This window comes from Eulemur rufifrons, chromosome 26 (assembly GCF_041146395.1).
Source record: "Eulemur rufifrons isolate Redbay chromosome 26, OSU_ERuf_1, whole genome shotgun sequence".
Taxonomy (NCBI): domain Eukaryota; kingdom Metazoa; phylum Chordata; class Mammalia; order Primates; family Lemuridae; genus Eulemur; species Eulemur rufifrons.
The window spans coordinates 4,998,699-5,016,201 of record NC_091008.1 but is presented as its reverse complement, the minus strand read 5'-3'; the positions used below and the strand labels follow the sequence as shown (position 1 = coordinate 5,016,201).

At 43.9% G+C, this 17,503-nt stretch overlaps 1 protein-coding gene across 4 annotated transcripts in view; it reads left to right on the top strand.

The window, feature by feature from the left end:
• The first annotated feature begins 802 nt into the window (after positions 1 to 802).
• The window catches only part of SEC24B (SEC24 homolog B, COPII coat complex component), a 64,536-nt gene continuing 47,835 nt past the window's right edge, over positions 803 to 17,503 (top strand). For 3 of the 4 annotated variants that reach the window (XM_069459076.1, XM_069459075.1, XM_069459074.1), the window contains exons 1-2: positions 803 to 977; positions 11,216 to 11,962. In XM_069459076.1, the coding sequence (XP_069315177.1) occupies positions 860 to 977; positions 11,216 to 11,962 (865 nt within the window). In that variant the 5' untranslated portion in view covers positions 803 to 859. Of the gene's footprint in view, positions 978 to 11,215; positions 11,963 to 17,503 lie in introns of those variants that run through there. The other variant, XM_069459077.1, reaches the window with a different exon arrangement.

Genomic DNA, 17,503 nt, shown 5'->3' with positions numbered 1-17,503 from the left:
AAAAAAAAAAAAAAAGGGGGAAGATCAAGTTTGTCTTCCGGCTTTCCCTTACTGCATTTCCCTTTCTCTTCCCTAGATACTTTATTGAAGTCGGTGGAAAAAGTTTTAATTAATGAATTCTTATTCTTATGGCTATTCCTGTGTTTATCACAGAGGAGCGTTTGCTTTCTTTGCCGAGGAATTACACATTCCCAACAGACATGGAGCTTGATTGCCATATTTCCTTTGGAATTTGGGGAGGAGGAATAAAGAGTGAAAACCCGAACCAAACTGCACGGTCCTCTCCCGAGGCAGGGGGCGCGGGTCGGCGGGGTCTGGCGTTGTCCCCGGGCTCCGGACGTCACCCCTGCAGCTCGCAAATCCCCACCCCCCAGTAATGCCGGGCCAGCCCCCGCCCCAGGTGGGAGCGGCCACGCGGTCCCTTCCCGCACCTGGGCTCAGCCCTCCAGCCCCGGAACGGAGGCAGCCCGGCCCGGGCGCGACCTGCCATCGCGGGCCGGCGTTGAGGCCGCGGGAGCCGGGCCCGCCCCGGCCCGCCCGCTCGGCTCCGGCCTGCAGGGGGCGCTGCGGCGGCGGCGGCGGCGGCGCGAGGCCCGCGCGTACCGGGCGCGACCCGGGCTGGGAGTCCCGCGGCGCGGGGCCAGGCGGGGCGGGCGGGCCGGGATCCCCGCGCCCGCGGCGGCCGAGCCACAGCGCTGGGCCCCGCGGCGGAGCGTGAGCTGCCCGGCCGCGGCCCCCGGGGCCTCCCTCGGTGACGCCGGGCGCGTTCCTTCCTCTTCCTCTCGCCCCGCCGGCCCCGCCTTCCCTTCCCCCCGCCCACCTCCCCCGAAGCGGAGCCGCCGTCGCCAGCAGCGCCGTCATGTCGGCCCCCGCCGGGTCCCCTCACCCGGCCGCCAGCGCCCGGATCCCGCCCAAGTTCAGCGGAGCGGCCGCGCCCGCGGGCCCGGGCCTGGGCCCGGCGCAGCCCCAGCAGAACGGTGAGGCGGGCGGCCCGGGCGGAACGCGGGGCCTAGCGCCGGCTGGGCGGCCTGCGCGGCCGGATCCGGGCGGGCCGGGCCGGGAGGGCGCCGGGGCAGCGGCCGGGCCGGGGCGGGGTGCGGCGCGGTGCGGAGGCCGCGGGCGGAGGCTGGGGGAGGGCAGGGCAGGAGCGGTGCGGGGCGCCTGCGGGGGGTGGGGTGGGGGGAAGGGCGCCCTGGCGTGGGGGCGGGGGCCGGCCTGGGGACGCCGGGGCCGGGGCGTTTACGTAATGGGACCCCAGGCCCGAAACCGCCGGGGGCCAGGAGGGGTCGCGGCGGAAGCGGGAGCCGCGGTCCCCGCCCAACCCCCGTCCCCAGGCCTGGACTGCGGCGAGTGGCCCCGGGCGACCCGGTCGCCGAGGGAGCCGGGAAGCGGCCGAGGCCGCAGAGTGCGTGGTCCGGGAGCGGCGGAGCGGCCACCCGGCAGGGCGACCGGGCCCTCCCCGCATCGGGAACATCGCTGGGGTCCCTGAGGCCCAGCGGTCACGCTGCCTCGAGGGGAACTTAAGTTTGTGCTCAAGTTTGTAGACAAAAGGGTGTAAATATGCTACAGAAGTGTAACTGTAACCCTGACCCAGTTCGGCCTCGAGATCTGTCATTGTCGCCGTCGCCGCCGCCGCTGCTGCTGCCGCTGCTGCTCCGGCGTTTGGAGTTTGCTCGTAGTGTTTGAAAGGGAGCAGGTGTCAAACGGATTTAAACGAATATCTTTAGATCTGGTTGTTTTTCCTGGCTCCACTTTCAGAAATAGAAAAACGTGCCGGAGTTGGCCGTGCTCTGAGGCCAGGCCTGCATTCGGGCAGCAGCCGAGGCCACGGGAAAGTCTCTTTGAGGCTAAGGTCGTGGGCTTTTAGGGTGCAGGAGTTTCAGCTGGAAAATGATCGTCTCTAGGATATCCACCCCCTAATCTGCAGGTTTGGGATGTTCGTGAATAGAGGGGCCAGGGAGGGGGAACTCTCTTTATAGACTTGATGAGACCCTTGGAAAGTAATTGAATTAAAAAAAAATAACATCTGTCCTGTGTTGGTAAGAGAACAGAGCTATGCTGCTGCCCTTCAAGGGATTGACCTGTTTTATCTAATTTGCTCATGAGAATTCACTGGACTTTAGACATCAGTTTAGCCAACGTCTAAGTTTTACAGCTGATGCTGTTCCAGTATAAAGTTGATCGTTCATCCTGAGAATCAGAGGTTGAATTTTTTTCATAATCGAAAGTGATGGTTTAGCCTTAATACTCTTGGGGTCAGCCATACTTGTCAATATTACCTACTTTACTTGCAGTAGTCGTTGGTTACTATAATGGTTTTTGAATGTGAACAGTGTTGTTGGTGTTCTCCTGTACTCAACACGGGTAATGATGTTATTTGTGAGCAGTTTTAGCAGGATGTTAAATCTGTCAGAACAAATCAATGTTTTGATGCCAAATATAGACGATGCTTGATTTCTCCTGTTTATAATCATTACTGTCCTTTATTGTTGCAGTACTCATTTCAACATTTGTTGCATGCTAACCGGTTGGGGTACTCAAGGTTAGGGTATAAGACAGAATCTCTACCTCCCTCTCTCCTATCTTGACCTGTATTTTGACTTCCGCTGTGGCCGGCCTTGAGGGATTTGACTGGTTGGGGTGGGAGGGAAAGACTAATCTCTAGGCAGAGGTTACAGCATGAACAAATAAAGTCTGGGAATGTGAAAATGCAAGGCATGTTTTGAAACTAAGCAGTCAAGAGGGTGCTGGGTGTTTGGGAGAGCCAAGGCACTGAAGCTGAAAGAACAGTTGGAAGGTACGAGGTTGCAGAAAGGCCTTCAATGTCATGCTAAGGCATTCGGAAATTAAAATAAAGAATTAGGGTCAGGTTTTTTTATTTTGTTTTTGTGTAAGGGATTAGTTTAGAGAAACAGTATCAAAGCTGTTTTTGTTTTGTTCGCTAATCTTAGAAAAAAATCCTTTTTGCTCCATGGGATCAGCATCTACAGAGAAAGATTAAACAGTCATTTGGGTTTCTGATTTGTCCTTCAGCCCTACATAAACTAGCTTGTCTTTTAATATATCTGTATGGAATTCCAGACATGGTGAAAAAGAAATAGGTCGGAAATACGAGTATAAAACATCACAGAACACAGAACCGTAGAACTGGAATGGGATCTGGAGATCACTGACTTCAGGGGTGTGTTATAACATGAAGTGTATTTGGTCTTTGTCCTGGGTTCCTGTGTGAGCTCCTAAAACCCTTGTCATTTCCTGGAGTCATTTGTCATTCATAATGAGCACCTTTTGCTCACCTCTGAGTTTATGCTAATTAGGTGAGTTAGGGCGGGTCCCCTGGATAGCCTCAGGCTGGAGCCAGTCACCCCAAAGACCAAGTGATCAGAGAGTTGGAACTTTGAGTTCCTACCCACCAACCTCCAGGTAAATGATGGGTGGGTGGGCAGGTGGGGGGCGGTGTAGACTGAAGATTAAGCTCTATAAAAACTCTTGAACAATACGATTTGAGGAGCTTCTGAATTCCTGAACATGTGGAGCGAAGGTATTCTCCCCAATTCTTTGCCCTGTGCGTCTCCTTCCTCTGGCTGTTCATTTGTATCCTTTGTAATATTGTTTATAATAAACTGGTAAACATGTTTCCCTGAGTTTTTTCAGCTGTCCTTGCAAAGTAATCGAACCCAAGGATAGAAACCCCACTAGAATGGTTTATAGTTTTTTGATCAGAAATGTAAGTGAGGCTGGGCGCGGTGGCCCACGCCTGTCATCCTAGCACTCTGGGAGGCCGAGGCGGGAGGATCGCTCGAGGTCAGGAGTTCGAGACTAGCCTGAACAAGAGCGAGACCCCCGTCTCTACCAAAAATAGAAAGAAATGATCTGGACAGCTAAAAATATATATATAGAAAAAAATTAGCCGGGCATGGTGGCGCATGCCTGTAGTCCCAGCTACTCGGGAGGCTGAGGCAGGAGGATCGCTTGAGCCCAGGAGTTTGAGGTTGCTGTGAGCTGGGCTGACGCCAGGGCACTCTAGCCTGGGTGACAGAGCAGAATTCTGCCTCAAAAAAAAAAAAAGAAGTGTAGGAGACAAGGTACTACTTGCTATTGGCATCTGAAGTTGGGGAGCAGTCTTGGATTGAGTGTCTACACGTGGCTTCTGACTCCAACTTCAGGTAGACGGTGTCAGAATTGAATTGAATCAGAGGACATGCAGTTGGGGTCTGCCAGAGAATTGCTTGGTACAGATAAAACCCCCACATAGGCCGGTCACAGTAGTGATCTATGCGGAGTGAGAGTAGAGAGACAAAAGTCTGTTTTTTTTTTTTCTTTTACAAACGGTTAGCAAATGTTTTTCAAAACATACTTGTCTTTTCAAAGCAAATCATGTATAGAGCAAGCCTTGATAGAGAAATCAGAAAAAAAAATCTAAGCAAATGTGGTTAAAAGAGAGGTGGAGGTCTAGTTGTTTTTGAAACACCATCTGAAAAACACCTACTTCAGTTCCCTAATTTGACAGATGAAATCAAGATCCAGAAAGGTTAAGTGGGTACATTTTTCTCCAATTCCTGTGTAAGCTTTGTGAAGGTAATAGTTTTTTCTTTCTCTCGTTCATTGGTGTATATTTAGAAATGAGAACAGTACCGAGCCAGTTATAGGTATTCATTAAACATTTATTAAATGAAGTACAATTTGCTTCTAATTCCAAGTCCAGATGTCCTTCTATTAACAGACACTAATAAATTTCTTTTTAGAAACTTTGACATTGTTTGAGAAAGGTAGGGAATAAAGAGGTGGGAAACTGAGTCTTCGTAATCACTTTTACTTGCTTGCTTGTTTAACTGCTAACATGCTTTCCTCCACTTATTTCAAGATACAGTTGGACTTTGTTGAGTCTGTGAAATCTTTTTCTTACACTTCCTTCCTCGAAGTTATATTTCTATACTTTAGTTTTTCACTGAGCATAATGTGGACTTTTAGAATTATTGTATTTCCGTATGAAGTATTAGTTGGATATTTTCCACCTTTTACTTCTTTTCTGCCTTTTGAGATTCCTTCCAAATCTCAATCCTCAAATATAGAAGGATTGAGTGAAATAATGGATTGGTAATGATGTAACTCCAAAATTGCTCCTAATTGGCTTGAATTGAAAGGGATCTTTTAAAAGTTTTGTTTGTTTGAGCAGAAGACACCCAGATTTAACAAAAAGCCACTGCTTTTTAATTTTACTTTTAGGAAGCACATGGTGTTCATCTTCAAATGAAAATGTGTTTTCTTCCATCTGCCATTTTTAAGCATGGTACAACTGCTGGCAGGTTTATCATTTTTATTGTCATTAATAATGCAGGAAAGATGAGATACTACTGCAAATTGTTAGAATTCATTATGGAAGATATATATAAACATACCATTCACTCAGCAGTACTATCTGGTTAGTTATAGGAAACCCTTCAACTTTGAGAGCACATGCAAAATTTAAAATGATATAAATCTCCCTAGTGTGTCTGAATTAAGTTCCTTTTGATCAGAGCAGGATCTCTGTCTCAGATATCTAGTCTTCATTTATAGCTAACCAGAAGCATCAGGTCCTGAAATGAAGATACTGCCATGGTATTAATGTAACTCCGTGAATACAGAATTTCCTTCTAAGCTGATTAATAGATATATCGAGGATCTTAACAAAGTATTGACTCTATATATAAACGAGTTTTTTTTTATCGGAGTATAATTTTTATTTTTTATTGCTATATGTATTGCTTTAGTTATTTGCAATCTTTTCATTCCTCACCTAACCCCCTCCCCCTCAGGTTTCTAAGATTATAGTGGTAATAATTTTCATAAACCACACTAATTGCCACCAATAGTATGTTATTTAACTTCCTGTTTCTAATTCATCTGTAAATCCTGAAGTATTTGATGCTGAAGACATTGAAATTGAACAGATTTTGAGCCAGTCTTCAGTGGACTTTCCTGGAAGTGAGGTATCTTCGTTGTAAGCACCGTGCTGGAGAAGATTGTGTTATCTTCAGCCCTGGAGAAGGCCCTATTTCTAATAGTCTTAGCATACTCAGAATGGTCCAGAAGTTGTGGACTAGTGAAAAGGTTGCAGGCTTTGATACAGCTCACTTCTTTGTGGGAGAAAATTAACTTACACCTTTGAGCTTCAAGGCATAATAATCCCTGCTTTGTAGAGGTGTTGCTAGAATTACATTAAATGAGCTACTATTTTAAAAGTACTCGGCCCTAGACGGTGCTTAGCAATGAGAGTCTCCTTCCTTCCATATTCTTGAGAGGGCAGAGACCGTACTTTATCATATTCCCAGTAGCAGCATGCAGTAGGTGCTCAATTGCCTAAGTGAACTTGACTTCTTACTCATTAATTGCTTTTGAAGACTGGAATCTGTGTGGCCGCCCCCCCCCCCCCCCCGCCCCCGCCCCAGCCCTGTCGTGTACTTAAGACCCAGTCACTATTTTAGTCTTTATTTTCTCCTTCCTCCAGCCTCCGTTCCCCACCAAATCCACTCTTAGAAGGTTTCCACTGATAGGCCATCTGCCTTGGCTGGCTGGCTGGCTGGCTTGCAGGAAGGTAGGTTTAATGCGTTACAAGTTTCCTAAAATTGTGCGCCGAAAGCCACTTGTGCTAGGAACTCAGGAGAAGCAGCATGAGGTTAAGAGTGGGAGTAGTGGCCAAGTCTTAGCTTGTTTTTGCTAATATTTCTGAGAAGCGGGTATTGTGAAATGACTGGAAGCCTGGCTTTGGAACCAGCAGTGAGGCCTGGCTTTTTCTGTAACTTACCAACTGTTTGAATGTGTATGAATTGGTGAGCATTCATGGCCCTGTTTATTTGCCTAGAGAAAGTGATAGTGATACTTAAAAAACTTCACAGAATTGTCGTGAGATTTATGTGAGATCCTACCCGGAAAAGCAAAGTCCCTGGCATGTAGTAGAGTCTCACCCTCTGTTGGTTTCTCTGGCCCCTCACTCTTAGCACTCACTGCTGTGGCATCCAAAGCGGATAACTGATGTAGTGGCAGTAATAATCTGTACTTAATGCAGTGAGATCTAGTCCAGATGGTGACATGGGCTTTGTCTGTAGGCTTTATCTGCCAGCAGTGACTGGGACAGCTAGCCCAGTGTGTTTGCAGTTTGGGGAAGACAGGAGAGAGAGAATACAAGGAAACATTTCTCTCTGAGCTTTGAATGCTCTGTAACTCTTATAGCCTTGTGTTCCAATAATCCAGCGTATCCAGATGTGATCTGGGACTCCCCATTTTTGAAGTCATTAAGGTTTCTAGTTGCACACTCCTTAGGCGTGTATGCATGTTTCTTATGCTTGCTAAAAAAAATCTGTATTTTAGCACAGTTATTGATACTTGATTGGCAGAGGTAGTATATTCAAAATATTCAGCAAGTAGTACTGTGTGTACTGGCCACTAAATGGATACCAGCCTTGAAACCGGAGCAAGATCCTAATCCTCCAGCTGTGCCAGGCATAAGTCCTCTAGTGGTCGGATCATGAGAAGGTCTGGGGGTCTGGGACAGGGACCAGCACGGAGGGGTGAAACAGGGGAACAGGTCCAGAGCTACGACTGCTCACCACCTGGTTCAGAAGTATGAAATACTTTAACAAGGATGATTGTTAAAATGCCTATTAGGGGGCATGCTGGCTGGATATTAGCCTACTTTTTGGTAGTTCAGTGATGAATGAATTAAAATATTCTTGGATCTGCTTCTACCTGTCAACGTTAGTATGAATTTATCTCAGTAGGACAGAGGAGCTTGTACTTTGCTGACTTTGACATTTGTGTTAAGATAATGAAAATTTTTAATCTGACTTTGGAAAAGAAGTATTAAAATTTGATTTAGGAAAAGACTTTTGAAACATTTTTGATATTGAAAATGTTGCTTCTATGTCATGGGGGGATGACCATGCTGTTATGGAAATCTCAGGATTAGTAGAATTGGAGACAGTTTATTGTTTTTATCTTCTCTCTTTCTCTTCCATTTTTTTTTTCTTTTTAAACCATAGTTGTGTTGTAGTGGGAATTGTGACTATCATAATGTTATTCAGGCGTCTTGCTATATTTTTGTGTTTTGCTATATGTTTATATTACTTATCAATCTTGCATATTTATGATAGGGCTGGTAACCTTTTTATGTAAAAATTTTTCCCTATGAAATGGCTCTTTAATGTTGGAATCATCCTGTTTTGATTGAGGTTTCCTTTACTTTAAATTTATGACAGTACATCTTAAGTGGTCCCTCAGGGCCAGTTGGTCCTGTAGGTATTTTCTTGCTCCATTCTCAATGCGGCACCTTCCCCTTTTCCCACAAACCCTCAGTATCCTCTCTTCTCACCTCCCTCTCTGCTGATCACCTCACTTCTTTTTACTAAGAAATTGAAAGCAATCTGAAGAGAACGTACTGATCTTCCCACTTCCAAGCCTGTTAATCTTCCTGCATATTATTGTTCCTGCTTGACCTGAGATGAATCCACAGATGACGTGGGTACAGGACTCCATTCCCTCTCTCTTAAGGACTTTGTCCCTCCAGTTACTTCTTGTACCATCCATTTGGATCTTAAGCAAATGAACCTGATTTTATGCAACACGTATTTGTGATCCTGGCAGTTGTGTATAAATTTAATTCACAGTTCTTAGCAAGTATTTCTGTAGCTCCTCTTTGTGTGATGTTTTGTGCTAGATACTCTGGGGATGCCAATGTGAATGTTCTCTGCACTCCGGGAGTCCGCTCCACCCTAGTAAGGGAAGAAAGGAATGTAGACACTGAGTATCTATTTCCTTCACCAAGCCCGATGGGAATGGTGCTAAGAGTTCCGAAAAGGGAGCGGTTCTTTTTGGTTGAAGTAGGAGTGGAAACTTAAGGAAAGAGGTCAGGTAGAACTTGAGCTGTGTTTAAAATGATGAGCAGGCTTTGAATTGTCAGGTGAGAATGCGTGAATCAAAGGTAAGGAATTTTAAAAATGTACTTTGAGTGGTGCAAGGGAGAGAATGTAATGAAAGAATACTTTTTAAAGGTATGTTGGGGCTGTTGGTGGAGGTTCTTGGAGACAGTCCTGAGAAGCCTGAACTTCATCTGGACTGAAGGAGAGCCACTGAAGATTGTGTGATAGGGAGTGTTAAAAAGTACTGTGGTTGCATTGGTCATGAATTAGAGGGAAATGAAAATGGAATAAAGAAGGGAAAGTCAGTTAGAGGGTTTTGAAATTTTTCAAGCCAAATCATATTTCATGTGCCCTAAAGCAACTCATTTATTTAGGGATCCTGTGATGATTTTTTTTTTTTTTTTTTTTTTTTGTGCAGTGACTAGATATTCCATGAAATACTTGTTTTATAAATTTTAATTTTCATGGCAGGTTTGCTTAAAGGAGGAATAGAATCCATTTTCCTAGTCTCTGAAATCTAGTCTCTGAAAGGAAATTATGTCATGAGATGGATACATACATCCTTGGGGTAGATCTTGTGATGATTTAGTCTTGCTGAAGACGGCATAGAGGCTTATAGAAAATCAGAGGCTGTATCTAGCTGGTACATAATATCAACAAACTGACCAGCTAAGCAGCTCCACTGAAAAGATATATAGACTATTTGCTAAAAATCTTTTGTTTATTTCTCAGTTCAGGTTGGTACCAGTGAGTAGATAATTTGTTAGAATCATCTGTTAGGTCGTTAAATATGAAACGTCTGATTTAAAATCAGAAGTGTAGTTTATTATATCTCAAACAAGAAGCAGTACCATTAATCAAAGTATGCACCTAAACTATAGACCCAATTTTGCCACCTCAGTGGTAGCTTGTTTATGCCAGCAGTGAAGAATCCTGGAGAGCAAGTGATGATGAAATCGCAAAAGGCGTTTTCCACAGCTTGTTGAGAATTGAGTATTTTTTCTTGCAGGAAGTGGTCCAAATCCTGGAAGAAGTGGGAGTCAGTTGGTGCAAGGTCTGGTGAATATGGTGGATGACAGAGAGTTTCCAAGTCCAGCTGCTGTAGTTTGAGCAGCATTGTTTGTGTGACATGTGGTTGAGCGTTGTCTTGCTAGAGGATTGGCTTATTGACCAATCTTGGCACTTAATCACAAGCATCCTCCTCATTGAGTCCAGTTGGTTGCAGTAGACATTCGCTGTAGTCAACTGACTAAGTTTCATGAAGCTGTAGTGGATAATACCAGCACCAGACCACCAAACAGACACCATTAGCTTTTTTTGATGAATATTCAATTTTGGACTGTGTTTTGGCACTTGATCTTTATCCAACCCTTGTACCCAACGCTTATGATTATCAAAAAGAACCCATTTTTCATCACACGTAACAATATGGTGTAGAAATGGTTCTCCTTTATGTCGTGACAGCAAAGAAAGGCAAGCTTCCAGATGATTTCTCTTCTGATGCTCATTTAATTCATGCGGAACCCATCTGTCCAGCTTCTTTATCTTGCCCATTTGTTTCAAATGGTCCAATATTGTTGGCATAGTAACGTCAAACCTTGCTGCTATTTGATGCATGGGTTAAGATGGATTCGCTTCCACTACAGCTTTTGGCTCATCACTATCCACCTTGGTCTCAGGTCGCCCACGTGGCTCATTTTCAAGACTAAACTCACCAGAATGGAACCTCTCAAACCGTCAATGTACTGCGCTTAGTTTAGCTGGGTAGTTCTGGCTCAGGGTCTCTCATGAGTTTGTAGTAAAGCTGTTAGTTGGGCTGTAGTTATTTCAGGACTCTACTGAGTTCAAAGGATCTGCTTGTAAGCTCACTCATGTGGGTGTTGGGAGGCTTCGGTTTCTCTTTGGCTGTTGGCCAGAGAGTTCAGTTCCTGAGTGCATGGGCTTCTCTGTGGGGCTGTTCACAGCTTGGCAGCTTGCTTCTTCCAGACTGAGTGATCTGAGATAAGACAGCCAGAGCCTAAGACTGGGCTTATCTTGGAGTGATATATCATCACCTCTGCTGTATACCGTTGGTCACGCAGACCAATCTTGGTACTTTGTGAGGGAGGATTACACACGGCTGTGAATAACAAGAGGTGGGGACCGCTGGGGCCATCTTGGTGGCTTCCTACCACAATGAGTCTGTAACAGTGTGTATCTTATGCAATAAGTTGGAATTACAGAGAAGAAAATTAACTGGGTGACCATTTAGATGGGAACCATGTTTAAATATTAGTTAAATCTTTGCCCATCCCTGTAAATACTGTTTTCTTTTTCAGGCCCAGCACAGAATCCAATGCCGGTTCCATCTGGGTATGGATTGCACCATCAGAACTATATTGCTCCCTCGGGACATTATTCTCAAGGACCTGGAAAAATGACCTCATTGCCATTGGATACCCAGCGTGACGATTACTACTCTGGTCTCTATACAGTTCCAACACAGAACGTGGTGACTCCTAGCACAGGACACCAACAGCCAGGAGCCCAGCAGATGTATGGCAGGGGTCCTCCTGCCCCTCATGTTGGGGGATCCACTCCCGGATCTTTCCAAGGTGCCGCGTCATCAGCATCTCATTTGCATACGAGTGCCTCCCAGCCACACTCCCCCTTTGTGAATCACTACAATAGTCCAGCCATGTACTCTGCCAACTCTTCTGTTGCTTCTCAGGGATTTCCCTCTACTTGTGGTCATTATGCTATGTCAACTGTTTCCAACGCTGCATATCCTAGCGTCTCCTATCCCTCTCTGCCTGCTGGTGATCCATATGGGCAAGTGTTTACCTCGCAGAATGCTCCAGCTGTCAGGCCGGTTACAGATCATTCATTTTCCGGTCACAATACAGCCATCAGCCATCCATCGCCACTTCCACCCCCACCATCACAGCAGCAGCACCAGCAGCAGAGTCTTTCAGGATACAACACCCTGTCGTGGTCAGCCGCAGGCCTTCCGTCAACCCAAGACAATCTCCTCCGGAACCACACGGGATCCCTGGCTACGGCCAACAACAACCCGACAAGTACTGGTAGGTTGAATGAAAAGTTCACCAAAACATGGTTGAAGATCAGTGCATTTCCAATCAGGGTATTATTTACATGAAGGTTAAAGATGATATTGCCTAGGCCGGGCGCGGTGGCTCACGCCTGTAATCCCAGCACTCTGGGAGGCCGAGGCGGGAAGATCGCTCGAGGTCAGGAGTTCGAGACCAGCCTGAGCAAGAGCGAGACCCCGTCTCTACTAAAAATAGAAAGAAATGATCTGGACAGCTAAAATTATATATATAGAAAAAAATTAGCCGGGCATGGTGGCACATACCTGTAGTCCCAGCTACTCGGGAGGCTGAGGCAGAAGGATTGCTTCAGCCCAGGAATTTGAGGTTGCTGTGAGCTTGACGCCACGGCACTCTAGCCCAGACAACAGAGCGAGACTCTGTCTCAAAAAAAGAAAGATATTGCCTAATGCAAAAATTGGAAATTAGCTCACTTTTGCAACATGTTTGCTTTATTTACTGTGATATTTTGCAGCATCTCCCTGAATCCTCTCCCCTCACTCATTCCTAACTAGCCACCTACACATCTGCGTTGGCTAGCCTGGTTCCTTGCCATGATTGGGATCGCTGTCAATATTTAATGATGTATTTTATGCCTTTGCATAGTTATCTTTTTTTTTTTTAATTTTTTTTTTTTTTTTTTTTGAGTCTCACTCTGTTGCCCGGGCTAGAGTGCCGTGGTATCAGCCTAGCTCACAGCAACCTCAAACTCCTGGGCTCAAGTGATCCTCCTGCCTCAGCCTCCCGAGTAGCTGGGACTACAGGCATGTGCCACCATGCCCGGCTAATTTTTTCTACATATTTTTAATTGTCCAGCTAATTTCTTTCTAATTTTTTAGTAGAGACGGGGGTCTCGCTCTTGCTCAGGCTGGTCTTGAACTCCTGACCTCGAGGGATCCTCCCGCCTCCGCCTCCCAGAGTGCTAGGATTACAGGCGTGAGCCACCGCGCCCGGCCTCCTGAGTGATGTCTTTTGACTGTATGTCAGTGTCTGGTTAGCCATATGTCAAGGATATTGTGGAAAGGAATCCCTCCTTGGACAATTAGATTATTTAAAATTAGAATTTTAGTATTAGATCTGAACTGTACATTGGAGATCATCTATTCATTCATCGCCCTGTCATTTCGAAACACTTTCAACTACAAGCAACAAATAGTAGTTTAAGCAGAAAAGGGGGTATTTTTCTCATATAATAAGAAGTTTGAGTGGCTGCAATGGATCCAGGTGATCTTGGTGTCCTTTCTCTTTCCGCTCCGCCATCCCTAGTATATTGCTTTATAGAAACAGTATACTTCTATACCTGTAGACACCAATCGGAGTTATAAGCAGAAAGAAGGGAGAGGAAAGGGGATGGCGATAGAACGGTGGCATTGGCAGACTTCATTTCATGTATCACTTGCCAAAGCTGTTTTAAAAGATCATTCCTAGCTTTAGGGAAGGCTGGAAAAGGAACCCTCAGCATGGTGGCCTCCATAGCAGTGACAGGCGAGAAAGAAAGAGAGAACATTGACTGGGTCTCGGGTGAGTCAACTTCAAGTGTCTGTCACAGTTCCCAAATCTGGTTGTGCACAGATTGTGATCTTCAAACCCAATTGACTGAGCCGGACTAGAATCACCAGGGTAATCTTGGGAATCTATTTCTGACTTAAGTGATGCTTTGAAACAGATCCAAATTTTACCGTAGTCCTTTTGTTTTACAGATGAGGAAAGCTATCCAAGTTGCATAGCCTGAGGTCAGACAGTTTCTTCTGACTCTCTGTCCCTCTCAGAATCAGGGCTTTCTGTTTTCTGGAAATTCTGTTTTCTTCTCCCTTCTTTCAACTGTTCTTTTACAGATCAACTCATCATAAGGTCCCTCTGACTTAAGGATTTTGTGAGTTTCATGACAAAGCAGATACAGTTAATTCCTATTTTATTTCCGAGATAAGAATGGCACCCTGGATGGAACCAATTTATTACTGAAATGTGTCAGGGAAATATGGGTCACTTGGCTAATGAACAAAACAACTAATTGTGAAAGGTTTGTTATTAAAAAAATAATGAAAGAATAGTTACAAAATTATTCTCCATTTGAATAACTGTGGTAATTGGTCCTTTATGCAAAGAGGTGGGATATATTTTCTTTTTTTTTTTTTCTTTGAGACAGAGTCTCACTCTGTTGCCCAGGCTAGAGTGAGTGCCATGGCGTCAGCCTAGCTCACAGCAACCTCAAACTCCTGAGCTCAAGGGATCCTCCTGTCTCAGCCTCCCGAGTAGCTGGGACTACAGGCATGCGCCACCATGCCCAGCTAATTTTTTCTATATATATTTTTAGCTGTCTATATAATTTCTTTCTATTTTTAGTAGAGATGGGGTCTCGCTCTTGCTCAGGCTGGTCTCGAACTCCTGAGCTCAAACGATCCGCCCACCTCGGCCTCCCAGAGTGCTAGGATTACAGGCGTGAGCCACCGCGCCCGGCCTATATATTTTCATTCTTTTAATCTTAGTACTGTACTGTGAACATCATAATATAATTTTAGAAGTTCATTTGTGTTAAGTGGGGTTTTTCTTCCTCTTTTAGATTGGTAAATTACTTTTTAATTGTGGTTCAGAAGTTGACAAATATATCTCAGGTTAATATGAGACTTGCTCTTCACTATTTCAAAAGAATTAGAGGTTACTTTTAAAACCTATTTTAAGATTGAATATTGCAGAGGTTCCGAAACTTTCTCAGTTGATATGTCTCAATATTTTTTCACAGTGCCCCGCATAACTTAGTAGTAGTGATAGTTCATAAGGTATGTGACACATATTGCTGTGTTTTTCCTGAAAATTCAAAACATCCCTTGGAGCCCTGTGAGTTGCTGTGGTGCCTTTGGGGCCTAGGTACAAGGTTTGGGAATATTGAGTTGAATGTTCTAGAAAAACCGGCAACTTAATTCCTTTGGACATTCTTAAATTATATTGTCATATTAAAATGAGAACCTTAGGCATTAAGAATAGTTTTGTGTGAAGTTCAGCCTTTGAATAATTGACAAAGTGATTGCCTTTTTTTATTACTTGATTATACTGGGTTCATTTTCAGATATACTAAAGGTCCTCAAGCAATTTGTAGGGTTGGAAATCCAAAAGTATAAACCTGAGTTAAGCAAATCTCAAAAATATGGTGATGAACACACGTTGTTATTTTTTAGGCAGTTGATGAGTTCACATTGAAAACATGGAATAAAAAGGACCTTTAAATATCATCTCATTTGCTTCTTTATTTTAGAAAAGCATGTTAGTATATTATAATTCAGCACTAGAACGTCACATGATTTTATTAAAAAGTCCAAGTATGTATGTTTTGGGTGCTGTATTAGTTTTTAACTTCGGCAAGTATAGAAGCTCTTTTTTAGTTTGAGATGAAATAGTCTTGAGTGTGACTCGGGGGTGTAAAGATACCCATTTTTGACGCAAGGTGAGCACCAAAACTCTGTAGATTCATTTAAAGTCATTTTCTTAATTTATTTTTAGTTTCACTTTGTTTTGAGAAGCACACAATTCAGAAAACTGGCAAAATGTCTTGTTGCCAAGATGTAGAATTTGGCCAGAAAAATTATTTTGATTAAAATTAATTATTTTTCAACATTTCTTACTTAATAAGAATCACGTCTTGATGGCATCTCATAAAATAGTAGTGTCTGATTAATGCTGTTTTACGGCGCACAGTTTTATAGAAGCAGCATTTAAAATGCTACTTGTATAAAAATAATAAGCATTTAAATAATCCTATAAAAGTCCACTACACACAAGACACTAAAATATAGCCACTGATAAGTTAATATTCTTTCTGTCATCTCTGGGTGGTGATACACCTGAGGAAAAGCAAAGTAAATACCCTACAGAAGATGATTATCTGGACAAAGAAATATGAGTTAGAATAAAATGCTCATGATTGGTGCACGCAGCACAGTACAAGAGATTATTTTCAGCTTTGGAAACTTGTGCGATTGCAGAATTGTGAGATGAGAATAACGTAATTTTGCTCCCTCACACTCCTCCTTCAGTTTTTCTAAAGATATTCTTGAACCTTAGCATCTTTTTTCAACTTTGTGCCCACCACTTGTAAGATTTCCTGCATTTATTCCTCCTTCACGCTCAGAAAACGAGATGTCCATCTTTGTGTTCGCTTCCTTCAGCACTGATCTTTGTCAGTCGTCCCCTTTCCAGTGTGTCCAGCTTCGGTTGTGGCATTGGACAGGCGAGGGGATTAATGAAGTAAAAACACGTGTCTGGTCCCGTGTGTGTAATCAGCAGCCATCAGAGGTTTACAAGCAAGATGGTGGCGCCATCAGATTTATGTTTTAGAACTTGTGCGAACAGAATGGTATTAATAGACCACTGGAGGAGGAGGAACGTAGAGCAGGAAGACCAGCTAGAAAGGGATTCCTACAATTATCTAGGTGAGGAATGGTGATCTGGTCTGGGATTCATTTATACAGAAGACAGAATAGAGGGGACTTCAAGGATTGGGTGGTATAGTTTATGAAGGAAAAGGAAGAATCAAAGATGACTTGAAATTTCTAGCTTGAACAACTTGAGTGGGTGGTGGTGGTACTATTAACTAAGAATTTATTTAATCTCTCCTAGGTCCTAAAAAAATTTTAGGAACAATTACTTAAAATAGGGTTTCCTTTATAGTATTGTATTAATAGAGCAGTATTCTTTTGAGAGGCTCATGAAGAAGTGAGTTCTAAGTAACAGGGAACTAAGGAGCTACTGAGAACTAAGGAACTACCTTAATTATCAAAAAAAGACAAAAGATTTACTCTTGAATCAAGAAGTACCAGTTTTTCTCAACCAGGGACAGTTCTGTCCCCAAAGAGACATTTGGTAATTTGAGCCATGACATTGACCCCCTTGTACTTTATTCCAGAAGGCCAGCCTAGTGTTATGGTCAGGCCATTACTTAATTACATGCAAAATAAGACATTGGTTAGAAACAGCCAATGAGAAATGGCCGTTTATAATGCACAATGAGATCTGAGCTGATACAAGAGGCATTTATGGAATTCAGAACACATTATTTCAGCATCAAATAACCTCCATTCATCTTCTTACCTGAGACACCGTTGCATAGTACAATAATTAGTATTAACAGATCATTAGTACAGGAAAGCTGTTTGAGTTCATTTTGTTGAAGAAGGTAAGGAAGCTTGTGCATGTTTTGTGAAAATTGCCATTAAAATTTATTAGAGCATTTGATGAGAAATTTTTTAGTTTTTTTGAAAATCATTTCTTTTTTTTTTTTTTTTATTTTTTCAGCATATTGTGGGGGTACAAAAGTTTAGGATATGTATATTGCCCTTGCCCCCCCTACCCCCCTGAGTCAGAGCTTCAAACGTGTCCATCCCCCAGACAGTGTACATCACGCTCATCATGTATGTATACCCCCATCCCCTCCCCCCCACATCTGCCCGACACCTGATCAATGTTATTCCTAAATGTGCTCTTAGGTGATGATCAGTGAAACCAATTTGATGGTGAGTACATGTG